The 25,777-nt window shown below is 43.1% G+C and overlaps 1 protein-coding gene across 3 annotated transcripts in view; it reads left to right on the forward strand.

Moving 5' to 3' along the window:
- The window catches only part of PRKAR1B (protein kinase cAMP-dependent type I regulatory subunit beta), a 405,306-nt gene that overhangs the window by 80,796 nt on the left and 298,733 nt on the right, over positions 1-25,777 (forward strand). For all 3 annotated transcript variants that reach the window (XM_082260646.1, XM_082260647.1, XM_082260648.1), the window contains one exon: positions 19,734-19,825. In XM_082260646.1, coding sequence (XP_082116772.1) covers positions 19,734-19,825 — 92 coding nt within the window. The remainder of the gene's footprint in view (positions 1-19,733; positions 19,826-25,777) is intronic.

Here is a 25,777-nt window from a genome sequence, read left to right on the forward strand (position 1 = left end):
TTACCACATTCACTAAGCTCTAGGGAAGCTTCCCTTGCAGAATGCCACTTCCTTTGCAAAGTGAACAGTGTATTTGCCTTTATCAAATCAACCCCTTTGTGTTTGTGATGTACTCCTTTTCCATAATACTGAAGCATGCTGGGAGTGGGAGGGGCTATACATGGCTGGCCAATTAATTTTTTGTTTGCCAGTGTCAAATTCCTCCGAAAGGCCACATAACCCAATTGTCTCAGAATTACTACTGATTCTGTGTCACTTAATTAATTTCACGAAACGGATTATATGATAAGTACATAAGTCTTGTTATTCTTGTAGCTGTATGTAGGTAATACCTGTAATGATAGCGTTCAGAATATGAATGCATATATTTTTGAGACACAACTGCCTGCATAACTATAAGAATAATTAAAGTATAACTAAAAGCAAAGATTTTTTTTTTCTGTTTTCGAATGCATTAGAGGGATTAGAACCCTTGTACAATTGTATTGCTGTCTGTGCCCACTTTAAGGAGATTCACCCTCTCAATTTGTCCTGTTTACCATTATCATTGAAAGTGAAAGTAAAAGAAAACCCCAAATTCTGTGTTGTCCCCAGAAAAGTAATAGCTGGGAAATCTTCCAATGGGGACACTGGTTCTGGTGACTTGGGGGTCTCCAAGGAATTCCCTTAATTTGGAGGGATTTCCTCCCACTTCGTGTTTGGCTATGGGACAGGAAGTTAAGGTAAAACTCCGTAATGGAACACACACAGAAAAAAAATAAAAATAACAGGTTTATAACCCTTCCTTGCTCAATCCAATATGAAAAATAAAAAGTTTTGCCCATAGTTCTACATTAAGATTCTTGTATAAGCTCAGCCATTACTGTTTTTCCTTGAAGAACTCCTGTCACCTGTCTCTGGCTTGAATTTATCATGAACTACCATAAGTGCAATGTTGTTGGATATCACTGTGGGTGGGTTTCAAATAGCAAATTCCAGTTGCCACCCAGCATTCTAACTTTCTTGCTTGTGCAGGTGGAGGGAATTGGCAGGTCCTAAGAATGGGCAGCCCACAGAGTGGGTAGTTAGGTTTCTGCACACACTGAGGTTACTGTAGGCTCATTTAACAAAGCTTTAATGCTAGGGCAAGGATAATTATTTTAGATATGTAACAGAAAATGTCAAGTTTCATTGGACTTGGCGGAAAATAACTGTCACTATTTTTCAATAAAATAGGAATCCCTATCCCAATGTGTTAGCTTTGTTAACAGAGCCTCAAAAATGTCTGGCTTGATATCAGCAATCCTGAAGGCAAATCAGAAGCTAGTGGGTAATACAGTTTTGCATGGACTAATGGACCCTTGAAGCTGAACACTAGATCCAAAGCATTTCATGCAAATATATTCCTCAATTACCAAAAGGACATAAATCCACTTTTTATGCACCTTACCTTGTAAGTAGTGGTGACATCATAGCTGTTCTGCACGTAACTTGTGAAAACAACAAAGCTGTGGGAGGGACCTTTCAGGTTTACCCATCACAGGTTACCTGCGAAAACTACAGGAGGGAGCAAATACAAGATCAGTCACCCTGCGCAAGAGGAGAAGAGCAACAGTGGCCGGTACAGGATGCTCCTGCACATAGGCAAATTTTCACCCTAGATTACTGCACAGATCAAATCCACAAAGTACATATAGGTTCAAGAAACATGACTTTTGTATCTCAACAATATTTGCTTATCCTGGCGTTCAGCTTAACCACTTCCCGCCTGGCCAATGTACATAGACGACCAGGCAGGTGCTCTCTGGTTTCAGGAGTGCGTACCTATTCAATCATTCCAAAAGCCTGCCTCGTCTGCGCCCCCTGGGGCACGCAACATTCTGATCTGTGGCCACCTATCTTTGTACTGGGCTGCTGTGACCAGCCCTGTGATCAACCACAGCGATCGCAGTTACAGTTAAAAAACAATGCTATCATTCATGATGCCTTACTTACTACTGTGATTGCTGTGAGCAATAACGGAGATCACATGGTACCAGGGCCAAAAACCGCAGCCCTCTACCATGTGGTAGCTGTGACCAATCATGTGATCACAGTAGTAAACAAAGGTTTTATAAAATAAACCTTTTGTTACTGATTGCTTATACAGTGATCATCACTGTAATAAACAATCAGGGTGTAAAAAAAGAAAATAAAAAATCCCTGATAACCCCCCCAGAACAGTACAGTATCATTATGGTGACACTGCACTGTTCTAGTTACAATATGTTAAACATAAAAACATTTTTTTTTTGTACATGCTGTCACCAGAGCAAGTGCAGTGTCACTATAAGTGACATTGTACGGCTGTGATCATATACAATGGCTGGCTGCTCTGGTACTAATGTATATCAGTGTCACCAGCCGTTATGTCAGATCACCATGACAGCAGTACAGTGTTACAAGACCAGTGTTGCCAGTCAGTATCCTTAATCACTGCTGCACCAGTCAGTGTTCCTAATTACCGCAGTCCACTCACAGTGTTCCTAATCACTACAACACCAACTACAGTGTCTTTCAATGCAGAATGACCAGCTTGCCCCCTTTCAATGCAGAATGACCAGCGTGCCCCCATTCAATGCAGAATGACCAGCGTGCCCCCATTCAATGCAGAGAGACCAGTGTGCCCCCTTTCAATGCAGAATGACCAGCTTGCCCCCTTTCAATGCAGAGTGACCAGCATGCCCCCTTTCAATGCAGAATGACCAGCGTGCCCCCTTTCAATGCAGAATGACCAGCGTGCCCCCTTTCAATGCAGAGTGACCAGCATGACCAGCGTGCCCAGCGTGCCCCCCTTCAATGCAGTGAGATCAGTGTGCCCCCATTCAATGCAGAATGACCAGCATGCCCCCTTCAATGCAGAGGGATCAATGTGCCCCCATTCAATGCAGAGAGATCATCGTGCCCCCTTCAATGCATCAAGACCAGTGTGCCCCCTTTCAATGTAGAGTGACCAGCGTGCTCCCTTTCAATGTAGAGTGACCCAATGGCATGGTTTTGCCTTTCAGCCAATCAGAAAGCGGGTCTCAGACCAGGAGTAGGATCCGTGTGACAATAGTGAATTTTCATTCGCTATTGTACACAATGGGTGGGCTCGGGGCGCACTGCTCTGCGCCCCGGGCAAACCCTTTTCCGAAGCGTATTAGAGACTCAGGCTCTAATCAGATAACTCAGAAAAAAAAAACCCCATAGAACTCCATGCGCCCAGCGCTCCGCATGTAGATTAGGGGGCCGGATGCATGGATAGGGGGGCGGCACCCCTGTGCCCTCAACGCACCAGCCGCCACTGAGTACACATCACATTATGCGGCTCAGCGGCGTTGCGATGCCGGCCTGCCCGCATAGATGAGAGGGAGAAGAGAAGGATCGGGAGCTTGGGCAGAGGCAAAGCGGTGTCACCCTCCCCCTGGTGGACATCCTGGTGCGGTCTGCCCCCCGCGCACCCCCCTTGTGACGCCCCTGCACCTTGCTACAACTGGGTTGGATCCCATTTTGCCTTCTGAACTGCCTTAATTCTTCATGGCATAGATTCAACAAGGTGTTGGAAACATTCCTCAGAGATTTTGGTCCATATTGACATGATAGCATTACGCAATTTCTGCAGATTTGTCAGGCACAATGGATTCATGCTTTCATGCTAATTACGCCATATTCTAAAACTACCATCTGAATGTCGCAGCTGAAATTGAGACTCATCAGACCAGGCAACGTTTTTCCAATCTTCTATTGTCCAATTTTAGTGAGCCTGTGCAAATTGTACCCTCAGTTTCTTGTTCTTAGCTGACAGGATTGTCACCCAGTGTGGTCTTCTGCTGCTGTAGCCCATCTGCTTCAAGGTTTGATGTGTTGTGTATTCACAGTCTTCTGCCTACCTTGGTTGTAACGAGTTGTTATTTGTGTTACTGTTGCCTTTCTATATTCTCAAACCATTCTGCCCATTCTCCTCTGACCTCTGACATCAACAAGGCATTTACGTCTACACAACTGCCGCTCACTGGATGTTTTCTCTTTTTTGGACCGTTAACCCTAGAGATGATTGTGTGTGAAAATCCCAGTAGATCAGCAGTTTTTGAAATGCTCAGACCAGGCGGGCTGGTACCAACAACAACCATGCCACTTTCAAAGTCACCTAAATCCCCTTTCTTCCCCATTCTGATGCTCGGTTTGAACTACAGCATTCGTCTTCACCATATCTAGATGCCTAAATGCCATGTGATTGGCTGATTAGCAATTTGTGTTACCAAGCAATTGAACAGGTGTACCTAATAAAGTGGCCGGTGAGTGTGTGTGTGTGTGTGTATGTATATATATATGTATATATATGTGTATATATATATATATATATATATATATATATATATATATATATATATATATATATATATATATATATCAATCATAGTTTGCAGACTCTATAACATTCACACAGAGGTTTGGGTTATTTTTACCAAATAAATGTAGCAGAATAGATCTTTGTTTAAATCTATGAAGAAAAATTATTTATTTGCAAAATTTAACAGCACAAACTTTTTTTTTCAAAATTTTCGTTTTTTTTTTTTTTTTTTAATTTATGTAGCAAATATTCAGGAACAGAAGACTTAAACTTTCATGTTATACTGCCACCTACAGGGGGATTTCATACAAAAAGACTAGTCAAGCCCAGGGCATGACTCCTCTTACCAGCATGCCTCAGATTTCTCTAGTATCCTAGGAGGGTGGATTTCTGAACTGGACGTTGCAGGGCTAGCCTGCAAGTGACCTTCGGACACTGGATTCCTGTGGGTAGGCTGGTTGGGCTGAGCTCAAACAGCTCCCTCATTTTTATTGATCGCTGGACTTTTCTGTGGAAGGGGTTAATGCTGTTGGAGAGAGTGCTGACATTACCTGCTGGGTGGAGTGTCGTGCATGTGCACTCTTCGATTTCTTTCCTACCATACAGCATTGAGGAAACATCTTCCCACCATTGCTTCTGCTTTCAAAGAGCCTTATGGAATTTAGATTCATTCCTGCTACTCACCTAGAGTGACTTTGGTCACCTCCAGCCACCCGACCCTTTGGTCACAGACCCTCACCTGCTCCCAGCTCTCTGAGTTTCATGAGTACTTGAGACCTTGCATCCTACCTTGAGCCTGTATGTTGCCTAAACTCGTTGCAGCTTCAGCATGTCTCATTCTAGACACTGTATGACAGTCCCGCTGTACCCAATCCCCCCAGTTCACATTTTATTAACAGGTCGGGGGCTGCTCGCAGCATGCCTACTGAGGATGCAGACATCTGCAGCCTGGAGATATACTGTCCTGTTAGAGTTTCTTCTCTCCTCAGAATTCTCCTTAACCACTTAAGCCCCGGAAGATTTTACCCCCTTCCTGACCAGGGCCTATTTTGCGATTCGGCACTGCTTGAATTTAACGGACAATTGCGCGGTCGTGCTATGCTGTACCTAAACAAATTTGACGTCATTTTTTTCCCCACAAACAGAGCTTTCTTTTGGAGGTATTTGATCACCTGTGCGATTTTTTGATCATGCGCTATAAACAAAAAAAGAGCGTCAATTTTGCAAAAATAACAATATTTTTCACATTTTTGTATATGAAATTCCCCCAAAAAAATGTAAAAATCAAAATTTCTTAACATTTTAGGCCAATTTGTTTTATACTACATATGTTCGGTAAAAAAAATTGCAAAAAGCGTATTTTGATTGGTTTGCGTTTACTACTAAGGGAATGATTTTTGTCATTTTTGTTGTTTTTTTTTAATGAGTAATGGTGGCGATCTGCGATTTTTTTTGCAGGACTGCGACATTGCGGCGGACAGATCGGACCCTTGACTGACATTTTTGACACTTTTGGGGATACCAGTGACATTACTACAGTAATCAGTGCTATACATATGCACTGTTACTGTAAAAATGACACTGGCAGTGAAGGGGTTAACTTTTTTTGATTGGGAGGGGTTAAGTGTGTCCCTAGGGGCGTGATTCTAACTGTGATTGGATGTGGCTTGATGTGTAAAAACAGAGATCAACGGTCCTGCATAGTAGAACCGTATGATCTCCATTCTTACACAGGGAAGAATGACAGGCGGCTTTGTTTACATTAGCCGCCTGCCTTTCTTCCGGTGTAACGGACGATCGCGAGTGCCCGGCGGACATCGGGGTCTGCCGGGCACATGCGCGGGGGGGTCCGTGACCGAGCGGGAGCGCGCCTCCGGCGGCGCGCGCTCGCTCCCTAGAGCCTCACAGGCTAGCGACGTAGCCCTACGTCGCTTTGCCTGTGAGGGGCTGACCGCCGCAGTAAATAGTCGTGCGGCGGTCGGCAAGTGGTTAAATCCCTCAGGTGTGCCTGGGTCCACAGTCCTCTCAGCTGAGGTTTTTACTAAGGTCATGCAGGACTTTGAGACCCCAAATTACCCAGATAATTGCTGACTGTGATCTCAGAGGCTACAATTGTGCTCTGGCACCTTCTCTAGTAGACTCCATATCTGATGTATCTGTGGCATCAGTGGCTTCTTAGTTATCAGCTGCATAGACTTTGTCAGATCCTGGCTCCCTTCAGTCCTTGTCAGATTAGTTTACCCATGAGGAGTTACAGTCTGCAATTACTCCCATGTTTAAAGCGGAACTTCACTCTCTCCAACAACATTGATTATTTTTTTAATCCTTCTGCTGCTAGCATTAGTAAATAGATAGGAAAATATATCATATTTACTTGTTTTAAACTTTTTTTTTTCAAACATTTCTTCAGGTATTTCCTGGTTTCTTGCCTAGGCAAATGATGTCATACATCCCAGGAGTCTTCAGGAGGGTCAACAACTGGATTACTTTTTGGGTAATCCAGGAGTCTTCAGGAAGGGAGGAGAGGAGGAGGGGTTTTCTCAGCTAAGCACACTCTCCTGCATGCATGTCTGAGCTAAGGGCAGACAGATTTCTGGAAGTAAATGCTACATTAAAAACTTGCCCTTACTCAAGATGGCCAGGGGCCAGAAATGCTAGGGAGTTGTTTATCAAAGTGATGTCCTAACAAAATATAGCATGGATACATGGATGGATAGGTGAGTTTGCTTTGAACATTAACAATGAAGTAAATAAGTAAATAGTGTTTTTGGTTTGTAGTGCTCAGATGCAGTGAAGATCCACTTTAAGTAGACCATTTCATATCTTATTGATGCATTACGCACCACAGGGAAACTAGAAGATCATCCTGTTACTTCAATCAGTGATATTGCCAGGCTTGGAACGTATAGGACACCTAAAGCCTCAAAGACTTTAATTTTGCACCCGCTTTTCTAGTTGTTTCTATATGAAGATTTGAAGCACCCTGATAGGCTAAATATTTTTGATAAGAATAGGGATATTGTTTGGTGTCACTTTAATTACATGTGACCTCCCTTCTAGCTCACCAATACTTTCTGTGGTTTTCTGTGGGGCCACCACACTACCAATTTGTGGCACTGTCATTGGGCCTCTGTTCTGCACCTTGGGTGTTAACAAAGGTGCAGGTTCTACTGCTGGCCCTGTTGTGTTCTCTAGGTATTCTAGTAATAGATTACTTGGATGACCTCTTGTTGAGAGTACAGTCAGCAAAGGCTTTTTTGGACAACATATCTCTGACAGCCCATGTGTTACAAAGGTTTAGGAGGGACCTAAACCTTCAGAAATTGTTGCTGGAATTGACTCATCTGAGTCTTGCCCTGGGCACGTTTCAGGCCAGAGTGTTTCATCTGGACTGAAGCAATATAACTCTTTATGTCTGCTTGAGAGTCTTGAGCCTGATGGTAGCCTTCTTCAAAGGGGTTCCTTTTGGCCAATTTCACTCCAAACATCTGCAATGCAACATTCTGGGACAATTCAGTCTGGTCCTTGGACAGACCAATTCGTTTACGCCAATTATCAGGCTGTTCTTGGTTTGGTGGCTTAGGAATCTGTCTCTAGAGTTATGGAAGTCCTTTCTTCACACCCTTTGGAAGATTTTAACAATGAACGACAGAAACGCTACACCCAAAACATTTCTGGCTAGCTACCCCTACCTTTAGAATTCTACACCAGGATTATTTTTGGCTGTCTTGCCCAGCTCCAGAATTCTACAGTTGTGAAAAGCTGCCCAAAGCTCTTTCACACATATATATTACTTTGACTAAAAAATAGAACATTTTCAAACGCTTGCATTTTATGCTGAATCATTTGTTTTTTTGAGTAAAGTCGTTTCTAACAGCGATCAGCTTGTTGGGCTGGGGAAGAAGTGGGGGAGTCCTGGGCACTTTGTAGTGTAGGGCACTTGGTAATTGTAGTAATATTGTCTCTCAATAAACATCTTAGGCCTTTGGGTGGTATGGCTGTCCCTTCAGCGTTGGATGAGCCTGTTGGAAGGCCATCCACAGCAGTGGCGTATGTCAAAATTAGGAGAGGAACCATGTCTCGCTTTGGCAAAAGAAATAAAGTAGATTTTGTCTTGGTGTATATTTCAGGCAAAGACAATTGGCCGTTAAATATTTTTGGACAGCAGAGTCTGTACCCCCAGCCTTTGCACCCAGAGATGCTCTAGGACCTGTGCCAATGGTGAGGGATGCTGGATGTGGTCCTTCTTGCCTGCAGGTTCAACAACAGTTTGTCATTCATCACTGGCTTTAATGGCATAGCAATCAATTGAATCCTAGGTTCTAAAGGAAAGTGACATCTGAGTCTGTGATTCATACAGTAGTCAAGTTTAGGAAGTTCACTTCCTGCAAGAGCTATCATAGGTTGCGAATTATGTACTTCACTTTGGTGTGAGTCCAGAAGCTTTCACCCCCAGGAGGTTCTTTGTGGATAGGATCCTCTTCCTCCTGCAGTTGGATATTGATCAAAGTTTTGCTCTTAGCACCATCCAGAGTCAAGTCTCCACTCATAAATTGTTTGCTTGACACTCTCTGCTTAAGTCTCCTATGCAGAATAACTCCTATGTGGTTCCTCCAGTCCGTTCACCTATGACTCTGTGGGCTTTGTATCTGGTTCTTTCAGTGCTTCAGAACCTGCTGTTTGTATCCATCAGAAGCATCCATCTCTCTATCCTCACCCACAAGGTTGCTTTCTTTGTAGCTATCACCTCTGTTAGGGGAGTGTCTGAGCTGGCGCCACAAACTATTTCGGTCTTGCATAGGTACAAGGTGGTATTGCGGCCAAGAACTTCCTTTTTTCCCTAAGGTAGTATCAGCCTTTCGCTTTAACCAAGATATTGTCCTCCTGTCCCTTTGTCTGGTTCTAGTTAATCAAAATAAAGTTTCCCCTACATTGTCTGGATGTGGCTTGGACTATACAAGTCTACAGTAAACCCCCCTCCATTGCGGGGGTTACGTTCCGGACCCAGCCGCGAAAAGTGAAAATCCGCGAAATAGGAAAACCCTATTAAAATGCATTGTAGGCATGTTTTTTTTACTGTCACTGTACGTGTGAAAGCATTTTAAGGTCTTAAAACACACTTTTAAAACAATAGAAACTCATTTAAACACATAAAAGATACTGAGAGACATAGCAAAAGCTATGGAAAACACAAAAATATTTCATTTTTAATGATTTATATAGTAAAATAACATTACAAAAAAAAACGCAATATACCGGGACCGCAAAAACTGAACCGCGATGGAGCGGGGGTTTACTGTATTTCTCAGCCACTGCTTCTTTCATGAAGACTTGATTCCTTTTTTTGTGATTTCAGATGGGTCACAGAAGGGCACATTGGCTTCACGTTCCACTATCTCTAGGGGGCTCAGACAAGGCATTGTTCAGGCTTATGGCTTCAAGAATCAGGTTCCCTCTTTCCCTGTTAAGGCTCACTCCACCAGGGCTCTGACCACTTTTGGTATTAGTCCTCAGTTTCCCATATTTGAAAGGCTGCCACCTTCTGTTCACGTTTTCTAAGTTCTACCAGGTAGGCATTTCTAGCTCAACTGATGCCAGCTGCATCAGTAAGATCCTTTAGGTGGCTCTTTAGGCTGCAGGCATCACCCAGTTCTTGTTGTTACATTGGTCTTATTAGTGGTAGTTTACTGTTGCCCACCCCTCAGTTGGACTGTTTTTGGACGTCCTTAAGTTTAAAGACTTTCTGTGTCCCTCAATGGATAGGAAAATAGGATTTGTAGCCACTGTAAAATCCTTTCCTGGAGTGGTAGTAGGAAAGGTTATACCCTGGACTGTCTTACAGTTTTATGTTTGCCAGTGTCCAGTATTTCAGTAGGTGGCAACATAACCTGAATTTTAAAGATTTCCAATCAATGAACTCCAAGAAAAGGATTTTACAGTGTATACAACAATCCAATTCCTCCTCTCCATGTCTCTGTTCTCTACTGGCACTGACTTATAAGTCTTGCTGACTGTCACAGAAAGGGCATGGTGTCTTTGATGTGCAAACAAGCTGTGTCTGCCTTTCCTTCTCTGTGCCATGCAGTGGCAAGATGGTGTCAGGACAGGAAGTGATGAAAAATCTCCCCAATGGAAAAGCAGGCAAAAAAGAAAAACATCATTTAGTAGAGTGAAGAAGGTTTAGAACTTTTGACAAATGTCTTTATTGCTGTCAATGCCCTCTTGTCCCTGTGACTACTGCACCCCTTGTTTCTTGGAAGGATATCACTAAGTCATAAAGTAGGTCTTTCCATTAGGGTCACAAAGAGGAATAAAAACCCTGACAGAAATGTTAAGCCTTACCCACTAAAACTGAAAAACCAAGTACTAAATTATGGTTGTAATTCAGGAGGAATGGTGACCAATTGTTAGTGGCATTAGGAGTAATAGTGCTCTGTCATCGGTGTCAGTGGGAGGAATAGCGACCTACCTTTGGTGATAGTGGGATAAAAAGTGCCTAATTGGTTGTGTGAGTGGGAGGAAGAATGCTCTGTCATTGGGGTAAGTGGGAAGAATAGTGCCCTATCATTGGTGCTAGTGGGAGGAATAGTGTCCTATCATTGGTGTTAGTGGGAGGAACAGTGCCCCATTGGTGGTATCACTGGGATGAATAGTGCCCCATTCATGGCTTCAGTAGGCAGAATAGTGTCCTGTTGTTGTTGTCAGTGATAGATAAAGTGACTCATTGTTAGCATGAGTTGGAAGAATAGTATCCTATTATTGGTACCGGTGGAAGGAATAGTGCCCTATATTTGGTATCATTGGGAGGTAAAATGCTCCATTGCTTTGTGTCAGAGAGAGGAACAGTGCTGTATATTTGGTGTCAGTGGAAGGAATAGTGCCCATTGTTGTTATCAGTGGAAAGAATAGTACTCTATCCTTGGTGTCAGTGAGAGGAATAGTGCTCTATCATTGGGGTCTGCGGAAAGGAATAGTGACCTATCATTGGTGTCATTGGGAGTATTACCCTCCATGTACACGGGACGCTGGAAATGGCCGTTTAGGAGCAGTTGGGCGTTTTTTTTAGAAGCCCCTGAATGCAGCTCCATGTTATCTTATCTGTCCATGTACACATGTTCGTTTACAGTCATTTGCAGGCAGTTGCGTTCAGGGACTTTTTTTAGAACGCAATTATTTGCGTTCAAACGTGTGTTTCCCGGCGTTTCAAACGAAGAAACGCGGCCGAACGTGACTAAACGTGACTGAATGTGATGAACCTACGTTCAGCCACTTTATACGTTTTTTTTCTTCCATTCAAAATCAATGGTTCCCAATGGGAGCCTATTGATTTGAATGGAAGTCGCACCGACTTGCGGCGCGACCTGCACTGTGAGAATCTTGAGGGGGAACTCCACGCCAAAAATGGGAAAAAAAACTGTGTGGGGGTCCCCCCCAGGTTCCAGACCAGGCCCTTCGGGTCCGGTATGGAATTTGAGGGTAGCCGTTTTTTCGGCGTGGGGTCCCCCCCAAAATCCATACCAGACCCTTATCCGAGCATGCAGCCCAGCAGGCCAGGAAAGGGGAGGGGACAAGCGAGCTGCCCCACCCCCCCTGGACCACACCAGGCCACATGCCCTCAACATGGGGGGGTGTTGGTGCTTTGGGGCAGGGGGAGCTCTGCACCCCCCACCTCAAAGCACCTTGCCCCCATGTTGACAAGGGCCTCATCCCCACAACCCTGGCCGGTGGTTGTGGGGGTCTGCGGGCAGGGGGTTCATCAGAATCTGGAAGCCCCCTTTAACAAGGGGGCCCCCCAGATCCCGGACCCCCTCCCTATGTGAATGGGTATGGGGTACACTGTACCCCTACTCATTCACCACATAAAAGGCAGTGTATGGAAATAACGACAGGAGACGTTTTGGAAAGTTTATTAAAAATCTTCATCCGGCTCTTCTTGTCTTCTCCTCTCCGGGGGTCTTCTGCTCCTTTGCTGTCCGCCCTTCTGCTGTCCTCTCTTCTTTTCTTCTCCTCTCCGGTCTTCTGCTCTTTTGCTGTCGGCTCTTCTTCTTCCTCCGGTCCTCCTCCGACGACGTCTCCGGTGATTATGCCGGTCTCCGGTCTCTGCAGCTTATTATATAGCCATTAGGGGCGTGGCCCCCGATTATGTCATCGGGTGGCCCCCGCCCCCTCATGTCACAGATGTCATTTTTCCCGGCGTCAGAAATAGCTTTGCAGGACGTTTTTTATAACGTCCCATGTACATGGAGCCTTAGTGCTTTATCATTGGGGTCAGTGGGGGAAATAGTGTCCTCTATCATTGGAGGAATAGTGCCCAATTTTTGGTGTCAGTGGGAGGAATAGTACCCTGTTGTTGGTATAAGAGTAATAGTGCCCTCTAGCGTTTGTGTCAGTGCAAGGAATAGTGCTTTATCATTAGTGTTCAATATAATTAGTGTCAATGAGAGAAATAGTGCACCATTGTAGGTTTCAGTAGGAGGAACAGTGCTCCATTATTGCTGTCAGTAAAAGGAATAGTGCCCTATCTTTGTTGTCAGCGGGAGGAATAGTGGTACCTCATTGGTATTGGTGGGAGGTATAGTGCCTCATCATTGGTGTCAGTAGGAGTAGTCGTTTGCTTGATTTTTGGTGTCAGAGAGAGTGGAAACACACTATATTTCTGTCACCAGCAACCACTTCTATTCTGCTTATAGTGGCTCTGGTGTACAATGAGAAGGGCCTGTATGCGAGGGCTTCTTATTGCAGGGAGCAGTATAAGCTTAGGGACTTCTACAATAAAGTAAGAAGAGATCTTTTGAGAGTAAAGGAAATCCTCTTAGATATTTGTAACTGAAACAGGTGTCCTCTTTGGATGATTTCTCCTTTATTTCTGTTCCAGTGTAAACTCAAAATGTTCGATTTTCCCTCCGTTTAGTTGGGTGACAGTGGGCAAATAGAGAGGGAAAATCACCTTTAGGCCCACGTTCACACTGATGCGGTGCAGGACACTGCATGTAATTCGCACAGGAATTGCAGCACATTCATCTGCAAATACATTCAGTGTCTCTAGGGTGCGATTTAACCCATGGATTTCTATGGCTCAAATCGCACCTCATTTGCGCCAAACTTGTGTAGGACCCTTTTTTTGTCTGCACCAGAATCGGATTGCATGTGATCCGATTCTGCAAACTGATCTCGAGGTGTTGTTAACTTAAGATATACTCTGCAATTGGTTCGCCTGAATGGGTTGCGATTCTGATGCGGTGCGAAATCAGCATTCCAACATCCGCTGTAAATTCGCACTGCATTTAGTGTGAACCGAGGCTAAGGGACACAGACAGCAATAAAAGCTTATCAGGGGTCCTAACCCTTTCCTGTTCTATTGAAAACAAAAAAAGAAAATTGGCTTTACCTACACTGTTGCTTTTCTTAGATACAGGCCCATGAGTGCCTTATGATAACTTTGCCCAGGGCATGAGGGCAGACTGTTGTTTTATCGGAAGCTGTGAAAGGCACCATTTTACTACAGTAACAGTAGATTTTTTGTCATCTGGAAATCCCCACTGGGAGTGCCCGGTAGTTGCTGAATCCTACAGTTAATTTGTCTAGCCCTGTGTGTGCGCCAGCCATAATTTGTAATATATTATCCCCGCTTTTTTCCTGTTTCAGCAGCTTCAAGTTGTGCTTTTCGCAGTTCAACACCGTAAAGCCTTTCATTATTATGGATTTAGGAGATTAGATTAACATCTTCACATTCTTTAGATATTGTACAACTCAGGGACCGTTTTTTTTTGGGCTGCATATTTCAGGTTTAGCTATTTTTACACAAGTTTATTGGTTTCTGGCTGCAAAAGATACCCTCAACCCACCGCGCTGTACAACCGCGTGTGATCTGGGGGCCAGACGCGTTAATCTTTCCATAATAGAAAAATAATAAAATAAACTCTATCGTTTGGGGAAGCCACAAGGTTTGCCATTTCTCATGGCATAAGGATGGGCCATTAATCTGGCATCTGCTACATGGAGGTGGAAATTGCCTGTGGATGGATCCCTTTTAATAGCTGCTTAACCTCTGTCACTGCACAGAAATCTTTTAAACACCTCAGGATATTGCTTTTGTCTAAAGAGGAAGGGATGCATAGTTTCTCAGACAAGGAGAATTGTTGGATGGCGTTAGTAGTTGGATGATTTTCGTGCACGTTGGCATAGAACTTGTTGCCCCAGGGACAGATAGGAATTATGGGCAGGTGGCGTCTGGTAGAAGTATTCAAGTAAAAACAAGTTAGATATCTTTGGACATATCTCTGCACTAGACCTTTGGGTTATCCTTCTGTTTTGGAAATAACCTGAATTCTAATACATCTGAAACATAATACATTATGAGGCTAAAGGGGCCAAAGGCATAAAATGATTGTTGTCCAAACTGGCTGGTTACAGTCTAAATTGAAGGAGATCTTGGGCACTGTTGAGATGACTGTTTTCATCATTGTATGTGTTTGTGCATCTTTACATTGTATGTAAAGTAGAAAATATGCAGGTTATCCCTGCAATGCATGCACATTTTCCATGCACGTTATAGTGGTGTCAGCTCTGCTCAGTTGTCTTTTGCTAAACTGGTCAAACCTTCCCACTTTCCTCATCTCCACAACATAGAAAAGATATTCTGTAGTTCAAAATAAGGAGGAGGGCTAGTTAGACTCCTTTAGATAACATGGAAAAAGTGTGCTAAAGAAACAGGATAGCTCTGAATTTTTAACATGGTCTCAAAATATTTTCAGGTCTCGTTCACAGATGGGGGGTTATTTACTAAGACTGGAGAGTGCAAAATCTGGTGCAGCTTCCAGGTTTTATTGCTAGAAATAACGGAAGGTTGGGACTTTGAATTAAGGACATGAACAAGGCTTGCAGGAAAAAATGACAACATTTATTGGTAATTACATGCAGATGAAAAACATCACAAAAGATAATGTATGTGTTACGTAGTCCCAATTGCAGTCTTCATAAAAACCATCATGGCAAGTTTCCAAGAATAATAGAGTAGTTGTAATCACAACATCAATAGATAGCAACGATAAACAGTATTCAAGTAAATATATCTAAAAATACAATCACAACATCATAAAACTTGACGCGTTTCATGGCCCGAGTATACCACTTCATCAGAAGTTGGTGTCTGATCTATAAAAAAATATATATATGTATAAGGAAAATACAAATGAGGAAAAATGAGGACTGGGAGAGAAAGGGAAGAGGAGGTGTAACCGCAAATCCCCAAAACGTTCATGTTAGTGCAGGTGGTTGCTGGCACTGGGAGTAAGGCAAGGCCCCAGGTGTCTCCCACGGGAGCTGAGGGCACACAGAGCAGGCAAAACAAGGTCCGCACGTGCCACACATATGGTGAAAAAGGGCTGGAGTACAGAGGGGTGACAATGGTGCATATGGCAGCAGAACAAAGGATGTCTATAAACAAATGAAAAATATAAATAATGAGTATATGTAAAAAAAGGGGTGTATATATATATATATATATATATATATATATATATATAGTGGACACATATTAGTGCTGCTGCGCAAGTGAGTATATAGAAAATTGGAAAGCCAAAGTGGATGGGACTCCCCAAGGAGTGTAAAAGGATAAGATACAAAGTGTGAAGGGCTACATGCCCCGGGGATCAGAAGTGAGCCAAGTGATGAGGTATAGGACTAAAGCAGTTTAAAGAACCGACAAGACAGAGGGACAAACAATATATAAAAAAGAAGATGAGAACCAAAAAACCCATAGTAATAGGTGTAGGGGAGGAAACCAATAAATAAAAGCAAGAAAGAGCGAATAAAAAGCTGATCCCGCAGATAAAGCCCAGACTTCAAACACATGTGTCCTGTGTGTGCGGATAATAGCCAAAGCTGTGGTCCCAACATAACGCAGGTGCATAATAGCAGTCACCACAGAAGCGGAGAACGCTGTGGGCAGACTGTCGCACCGGCTGCCTAAAATGCACTGGAGATGGAGAGCCGGTCGTCGGCACGATGGCGTCAGAATTGACGTCACGCGTCAGCGCAGCCCACCCAATCCCCCGCAATGGGAAGGCGGAGGGAGAAAGGGAGGACACCCGACGTGCATCGCAGCTCACGGGATAGGCCGGCAGGCCAGCTAACTCAGTGAACCAGTGTATGCCTGGATGAAAAAAGTAAATACTGAAAATAGTGTCAAAAATGTAAATAGTATGTCAAATAACAACATGTGGAAAAATCAACATTATCCCTAACTAATACAAGGGGGATTGAATATAGCATAGTCTGTTGGACAAGGGGAAGTATGAGCCAATAGTATGCAAAGGTCAGGTTTTATTGTTAAAGCTTAACAGAGCCCGCTGAAATTAGAAGGTGATTAGCTACCATGCACAGCTTCACCAGATTCTGAGTGCTCCAGTTTTAGTAAATCCCCCCCCCCCCCCCCCCCATTATGGTGTACAATACTGCCTGCCCTTGTAGGACCATGTTTAACCACAAGGGGATGCAAAGATGTTGTATGCATCCTCATGCAGGCAGTCCCTTCGATGTCTAATGGGACACAGTGGCTGCACAGTCACAGCTGCTGTGTCCCAATATCACATCTATGTAGGTGCGGGTGCATGTCCCCGAGGACACACAGGGTGAGTTGGGGACATGCACCCGCACCCGCACCCATACAGATGTAATATTGGGACACAGCAGCTGTGTCCCACCATTTAGAATTTAAGTTCTTTATAATACATAGAATTATTTTCCAGGATAAAGTCAATCTCTTTAGAACATCACATATTCTCTTTGATGACATAGTTACCTAACTGATACTGGTACAAGCCAGACTACATGGGCTTCCACCTTGTCCTTGCTCTTGGCCCACTACAGTAGTTGATGTTCGGGTCTCGTGCCCTGTGTGTGAGTGAGACAAATGATTGGCAGATCTTGCAACAGAATGTCATCCAACTTCTAGCGCCTGGTTCAAAAGCTCATTGATAGGGTTGGCATTGCCCCTTTCAAGGAATAGAAATATTTTTTCCTTATAACCCACCTATTTCATTGCTGCCCCACAAGCTTGGTAAGAGCACAGACTCATTAGGGAGATGGAGGTGAGTCCTTCTATTTTATCGTGCCTAGTTTACATTGCCCAAAGCATCACACTGCCTCTGCCGACTTGCCTTCTTATACGCATCCTGGTGTCATCTCTTCCCCGGGTAAGTGACGATATGTGCAAAGAGAGATCAAACATATACAGTACATATAAGTATAACATTTAATTAAGTAATGACAGATACAGATAACAAATGTAATAATATTAGAAAATATAACAACAATAATCAGAAGCAGACCCATGCATCATAGCAGCTCTGAGGTGAGACTGAATATTCCAAGTTCTAGATCAGGGGTGTCAAACCCAATTTCATCGAGGGCCGCACCAGCATTATGGTTGCCCTCAAAGGGCCGGCTGTAGCTGTAAGACTAGATGTTCAGAGCACCCCACTCCCCCTACATCAGATTTAAAAAGCCCCTCACTATCAGAAGTGAAAAGTCCCCCACCTTCCCTTACATCACAGTGCACCCTCTTTAACTTGTGCTTCTTCCTGGAAGAAGCTGGGAAAAAGAAAATGCAGGGTCTGGAGGAGGGCCAGGGGAGGGGCTGGAGTTTGCTGAGACCAGGGGAGGCAGAGATGAGGTGGTGCTGCAGCTAAACAGAGAGGTACAGAATCTGTATGAGGAGTTCTGTCCTCCTCTCTGATGCCGACTGCTGAGACAAGGTAGGGACAGAGATGAGAGGGTAGCTGCAGGAGAGGTGCGAGGGCCACATGAAGTGGCCTGGAGGGCCACATTCGGCCCGCGGGCCTTGTGTTTGACACCCGTGTTCTAGATGTATTATATACATGGCGAGTTGGTAAGATTTAACCAGTCATTAACAACTTTATGTTCTAAGGAAGATATCATTTTCCTGACATCCCTTTAGTATGAAATCAGCTAAAGTGACCATCCTTATACACCGATCAGCCATAACATTATGACCACTGACATGTAAATGGAATATCTTGTTACAATGGCTTCTGAAAATTGGTGGGATATATTAGGCAGCAAGTGAACATGTTGTCCATGAAGTTGATGTGGTGAAAGCAGAAAAAAATGGGCATTTGTTGTGTATGGGGCTGTGAAGCCCATTGTGACCCATGTCCACAGCCAAAAGCTTCTACAATGGTCACGTGAACACCAGAACTGGACTACAAAGCAATGGAAGAAGGTTGCCTCGTCTGATGAATCACGTTTTCTTTTACATCATGTGGATGGCCGGGTGCATGTGCGTCACTTACCTGGGGAAGAGATGACACCAGGATGCGTATAAGAAGGCAAGTCGGCAGAGGCAGTGTGATGCTTTGGGCAATGTTCTGCTGGGAAACCTTGGGTCCTGCCATTCATGTGGATGTTAGCTCTAACGAGCAGGGTCCTCTGATTCCTACTGTATTAAAGTGTATTGTATTTGTACTGTCTACCCTCAAGTTGTAAAGCGCTGCGTAAACTGTCGGCGCTATATAAATACTATATAATAATAATAATATATAATAATAATGTTACTTTGGTGTCCATGCCTCAATGGTTCAAGGCTGTTTTAGCAAAAGGGGTCCATACTCATTATTAGGTGGGTGGTCACAATGGTATGGCTGATCGGTGTATGTCTTGTATGGCCCTTAACCAGGTTTAGAATTTAATAATAGATATTGCGGGCCAATAATAATAAAGGAAATATGAAATATGCAATTTCCCATCAGCTTCAATATTAGTAAGGCTTTCAGAAGGATACACTCCATTTCTATGTTTTAAATGTCAAATATAGGACCACTGATTTATTAGCAAAGTTTCATTAGACCTGGCTAACGGGATTTGATAAGTAGTGTGGCATTGTGCACTGGATAAAGAGAACACTATGCAGGGAAGCTGTGCCCTCTTTGTCTATAGCAGATTGTCATGTTTGACTGGAGCTTACCTTTAAATGTTCCAGGTGCAGACATGTTACATCCACAATCAAACTGGCAGTCAAGGACTTTTCATGAAAATGATTAATAACTGAAATTAGAGGAGAGTGTTCAGTTTCCTAGGCAATAGATGCCAAAAAGATATAGTGATACTCAGTTTAATTATACTGTTCAGAACTGTAATATTCATGTGTAGTCAGAAGCGGTAAAATAATGGTTTTCTTATGAGAGGTAAAGAGTGTGCTGGTGAAAAAGAATTTTTTTTTAATCTCCTGGATATCCATCCTAGCCCTGTGTGAAATGAGAGGTCCTGAACTTTTGGATGCATTTTGCATTCTTTTTAGAATCACTCAGCATTCTATGCCAGGGGCATGAATATAATATAATCCTCTGTTGTTTCTCTGCAGGTTATTCCAAAGGACTACAAGACGATGACTGCCTTGGCAAAAGCCATCTCCAAAAACGTGCTCTTCGCGCACCTTGATGACAATGAGAGAAGGTATGAGGCCTTTGTACTTTGCATGTTCCCAAAGTCAACCTTCACCCACAACTAGGTTCCGCTGGTGTAAAGCCTTTGGGGTTGATTTACTAAAGGTTCACTTTGCAAGGGAAGTTGTACTTTTAAATGGAATTTTCCCCTGAGTTGATGGAATGAAGTATAGCTCTGTTGGCATCCATCATCCAATCATGTGCATGCAAAAAATGGCTTTTTTTTTAAATTTTCCTTGCATGTGATTGGGTAGCCTTTGCAAATGGAAATTTCACCACATTCACTAATTCCGGTAGAAAAATTCCCTTGCAAAGTGCAACCTCCCTTGCACATTGAACGGCTTGTTTGTCTTCAGTAAATCAACTTTATTACATCTTCTAAAGACTTAAAAGAGGAAGTAAACTCTTCCGTTTTTTTTTTCCTTTTTTTTCTTCCCTGCAAAGTAAATGCATAATGTGTTAGTATGCATATACTAGCACATTATGTGACACTCACCTGCAAATGAAGCCCACATTGTCCCCGCTGGTGGCCGCATCCATCTTTGCCCGTCTTCCTTCCGGGTCTGCGGACTCCGGCTGTATTACTGGCTGGAGCCGCGTGACGACACTCCCGTGCATGCTAGCGGGAGCCGCCGGTCATGGCACAGGGCTCTGAAAAAATGGCACGGGAGGCTCTTTCTTCAGAGCGCATGCGCCAATGACCTCATCAGCCGCATGCAATGTAAATATCTCCTAAACGGTGCACGTTTAGGAGATATTTACAGTACCTATAGGTAAGCTTTATTAAAGGCTTATCTATAGGTAAATGTTATAAAAGTGGGTTTACAACCACTTTAATGGAGATATTTGACAGCAGTGATTTGTGTCCCTATCCCTTTTTCTTCATTGCAAAGGCATACTTTTTGTGGGGCCGAATTTCTTGATTGTTTATTTCACATTTGGTAGCATCCATCAGAGGACTGAGTAATATTCTTTAAAGTATAACTAAAGGCAAAATATGCAGTATATTTTTTGTTGTTTCGTTTTTTTGGGTCGTACCCAGAAAAGTAATAGAGGGGAAATCTTCAATGGGGACACTAGTTCTGGTAACCTGGTGGACCCCAAGGGATTCCCTTACTTTGCAGGATTCACTTCCTGTTTTAACTATGGGACAGGAAGTGATGGTAAATCTTCCCATTGGGGCACAGATTGCAAGAAAAATCTGCCACTGGTTATAACTCTCCCTTTCCAAAATTAAAAGAAAATGTTTTGCCTATAGTTCTACTTTAACTATATTACAGCCTGTGCACTGTTCACCAGTGCTGTTTTTGGGAGTTGTACATACTGCTCACAACTACAGTTACATTGTTTTTCCTCCGAAGTACCCCAGCAGCATTTTGTCAGGTGAAGTACCCCAGCAGATGTACTCTGATAGTCCATGAGGTTTCAAAGAAGCAGCTAGCTGAAATTCACACTTGCCTTTTTGAAAAATGCCACAATTGTCATTTTACCAGTTCAGTTGTAATAAAATTATAAGTGGGATAATTCTGGCTTTATACCAAGTTGCTAGTTGGGTAGTATATGAAACGAGAATAGAGAGATAACAAATACAAAAGGTCAGTAAAAATCAGTAGCCCCTGGAATGTTTTTTTTTTCTTAGTATGCTAACAAATTTATGCTGTGTGCAAGTTACTAAAATTAAACTTCAGAAATGATCTTTATTGCATACTTACATTGGTCCAGCTTGTATATTTCACACCTGAGGGTCCATTGCAAAAGCTGACTGTAGTAGGGGCTACTACAGTGGTAGCCGCTAGCTTCTTGTTCCTGTGCTGAGCAGCTTCCCGTCTGCACACTGACCACAGGGGCTCACTCACTTGGCCACGGCTGCAATTTTCAGAACGCTTTGTATTTTTTTTTTTTATATACAAGGCATTCTCTGATTGGATGATTTTCCTCCACCTTGCCCAATCAGACCACAGTTTGTATTTATTAAAAAATAAATGGGCGGCACAGTGGTGTAGTGGTTAGCACTTTCACCTAGCAGCAAGAGGGTCGTTGGTTCGAATCCCAACCACGACACTACCAGCCTGGAGTTTGGATGTTCTCCCTGTGCCTGCGTGGGTTTCCTCTGGGTACTCCGGTTTCCTCCCACACTCCAAAGACATGCTGGTAGGTTAATTGGATCCTGTATAAAAAAAAAAAATTGGCCCTACTATGTATGTATGAATGTGAATTAGGGACCTTCGATTGCACGCTCCTTGAGGGCAGGGACTGATGTGAATGTGTAATGTATATGTAAAGCACTGCGTAAATTGACAGCGCTATATAAGTACCTGAAAATACAAGTTACTCTGTGACTGCAGGCAGTGCTGAGCGAGCGACCTCCTGATGTCAGGGTGCAATAGGGTAGATGCTCCACACAGGACCTTAAAATAGCAGCTATCACTGGAGTAGCTCTGAATATTACAGTGATTGTCAGCTTCTCCACTGGACCCTCAGTGGACCCTTCGTTATGAGGTATACTTACTTACACTGGTATGATAAAGTTCATACCTAGGAGTTCAGCTTAGTAAATATTGTTTAAATTAAAAGGGTTAGGTATACTACTTTGAAGTACAGGTTTTATTTTCTGTAATTGGAATTTGTTTCCAGAACAGGCAGGTCTAACATCTTTAAACCTGTTATACACTAATATCTGTTCATGTGTGTAAAAGTTTTCGGCTACATTTTGACACCCAATTCATCGCTTAAATGCTTTACACTCATGGAGGAGTGTTTTGTTTAGTGGATAAGCTACACCTGTATTTAGTGTACATGTAACAAGGTACAAATGGGACCCCCAAACCCACCCCACCTTTCACAGAGATCTGTGAGTGAATGAACTACAAATCCCGTCTGCCACTACAGCAGATGAACTTGAAGTTCTCAATGGAATACAAATGCAATGATCTCTGTGCTTGTATTCCATTGCCACTTCCTCCAGCTCTCCAACTGAAGGGCCATAGAACTGAAGTTCGTAGGTGGTTCGGATTTAACTGCACCAAATTATGGACACTACATTTTTACATATCTCTAAAGTGTATGCAATCCCTAACAATGAGCTTCTCTTAATTGCTGCCTTTTGGTTTGCTAAATATGCCATTGAAAATGTTTTATTATATCCGTTTGATACGTACAAGTATACCTGTTGACTTTGCTACAAATCTTGTGAGCTGATTACTTCCTGTTCTCTGTGTGCACAAGGATGGGTTATGAGTTTATTATTGCTTTGTGAAAAAACTGTATGCACACTATGATCTATAGCTGTATATGTATCACAGTGAAATCATGTTTGTTGAGTATTATCTGTGCATTATTCAATATGTGGAATGAAAATGTATTGAAACAAAAAAAAATCAATATAATGTCTGCTTTTGGATTTAAAAGAGAAGTATGGGAATTTAAAAAATAAACATTCATACTCACCTAGGTGGATGCAGCATCGGTTTGATGTCATGTCTGTCCCCTGCTGCCGCTAAGACTGAGAACTGAGCAAAGACCGCTGATCTCTCGCTTCTCTGTCTTCAGTGAGTACAAACCTGGTTATTGTCAGTCACCCGCTCTCTGCTCAGCCCCTCCAGCGCTCACTGGAGCGTCAGGCACTGCAGGGGGTGGTATTTGCTGGCTTAGGCTCTCCACTGCACGCTGAGAGGCTGAGCCAGCTGCCGATCAAGGCATCTGAGTGGATCTCGACATAAAAGTTTGGTATGCTGCAGAGCCTGGACATTAGCCGACAGTGGGCTTTAGCCCACTGTTGACTGAACACGGGTCACAGTGCAGACCCATAGGAACAGTAGACCCAATAGAGCTTTGGCCCTACTTCTCCTTTAATACCTCCTTTAAGATCACAACAAAGACACAGGTTGCATTCTTTTTCTTAGAGCTTAGAACAGTGGTGATTAACTTATTTGTTAAAGGGGGCCTGACGTGGTGGCTAACTTACTTGATATAGGGGGCTGGAGTGGTGGCTAACTTACTTGATATAGGGGACCTGATATAACGGAACTTACTTGATATAGGGGACCTGAAGTGGTGGAACTTACTTGAAATAGGGGGCCTGAAGTAGTGGAACTTACTTGATATAGGGGGCCTGAAGTGGTGGCTAACTTACTAGATATAGGGGACCTCAAGTGGTGGCTAACTTACTTGATATAGGGGGCCTGAAGTGGTGGCTAACCTATTTAATATATGGGACCTAAAGTGGTGGCTAACTTACTTGAAAGAGGGGCCTAAAGTGGTGGCTAACTTACTTGATATAGGGGACCTAAAGTGGTGGCTAACTTACTTGATATAGGGGACCTGATATGACGAAACTTACTTGATATAGGGGGCCTGAAGTGTTGGCTAACTTACTTGATATAGGGGACCTGAAGTGGTGGAACTTACTTGAAATAGGGGGCCTGAAGTGGTGGCTAACTTACTAGATATAGGGGACCTCAAGTGGTGGCTAAGTTACTTGATATAGGGGGCCTGAAGTGGTGGCTAACCTATTTAATATATGGGACCTAAAGTGGTGGCTAACTTACTTAAAAGAGGGGCCTAAATTGGTGGCTAACTTACTTGATATAGGGGACCTAAAGTGGTGGCTAACTTACTTGATATAGGGGGACTTAATGGTGGCTAACCTACTTGATATAGGAGGCCTGAAGTGCAGCCTCTATCATTGTAAAAAGGGCCACACATAACATTCACTGAATGTAAATGCTACGAATAGCTGTTGGACACTGCAGACATGCTACTGGAGATAGTGAGAAAATGTAGAAATGCTGAAAAATAAGTGAAAAGGGATGGACAGTACAGAAAAAACAAGTGTGAACAAAATAAACCAAACTAAAATTCTGGAAACCAGTTTACAGAATGTTTTTCTTCACTGGCCTAAGCAAGCACCTAGCTAAGGAAAACACAGACCAATGTCTGAAGTTGTCCGAAGGGCCACCCAGTAGTGCTAGGTGTACACGTATGAGGTACTTACTCCCAGAAAAAATAAATAAAGAAATATTTGGATAGGGATGAGTGGTAATTAGTGAAAGTCTACTTTAAAGAACGGAAGTTTAGTCTGAGATAGATTCACAGGCCTGAGATCGATTCAGGAAGTATTTCTAACCTGAATTAAGCTAATAAAACATAGTTAAATGTGAGCTATCATAAAGCAGATTGTAAAAATGATTCATTTTCTGTGATGTCTGGCAATAAAATAACTACTGGATTTATATAGGGAGTTCCTGTAATGATATGATTAAATTCACGTTCCCGAGGAAAACTTTTTTCATAGCTATGCTATCAAGTCTGCTGGTGATAACTCATAAATAATTTATGTATGAGGTGTCCAAAAAAAATCCCTGTATCCTCACCCATCGTCTCATGAGGCTTGAGAACCGTGAGGGTGAGGTTACTGTAACAAATTCCAAATGGCAACATTAAGCGTCTCTTTCGGTAAATAATGCTAATAGAAGGGGACTTCCCATTGATGTTATAAGGGGGGTCACAGTGTGCAAGGTCAGACAGATGGAGTCATGGGACATAGCTCTAGCAGTAGGCTGGTTTCCTCAGAGCACCCACACACAAACCGAAAGACACAAACATAGCTATTGCTAAGGAAATAATAGTTCAACTGTCACTGACCCGAAGCTTAGCTAATATATCTGTGTCCACAGTATGGCTTTATGTGTACACTAGCCTGACTGGCGGCAGCCTTGGATTGATAGCTCTCACAAGGCTGTCTTTAATGGTTGGTGGAGAACTCTACAGTGACCCGTGTTCAAATAGACTGACCAAGTCGGAAGCTTCAGTTACAACTGGTTGTGTAAAGAACCCTACTGTTTTTCATTATGTACTGAGATTTCTCATAAACAAGGTCCTTTCTTGAGCTCACTAGGGATATTTGCAGTATGTAGCTGAGTCAGACCTTTTAAGTCAAGGTCTAAGCCTGCTGTGTTACAAT

This window comes from Pelophylax lessonae, assembly GCF_965119305.1.
Source record: "Pelophylax lessonae genome assembly, chromosome: 6".
Lineage (NCBI taxonomy): Eukaryota > Metazoa > Chordata > Amphibia > Anura > Ranidae > Pelophylax > Pelophylax lessonae.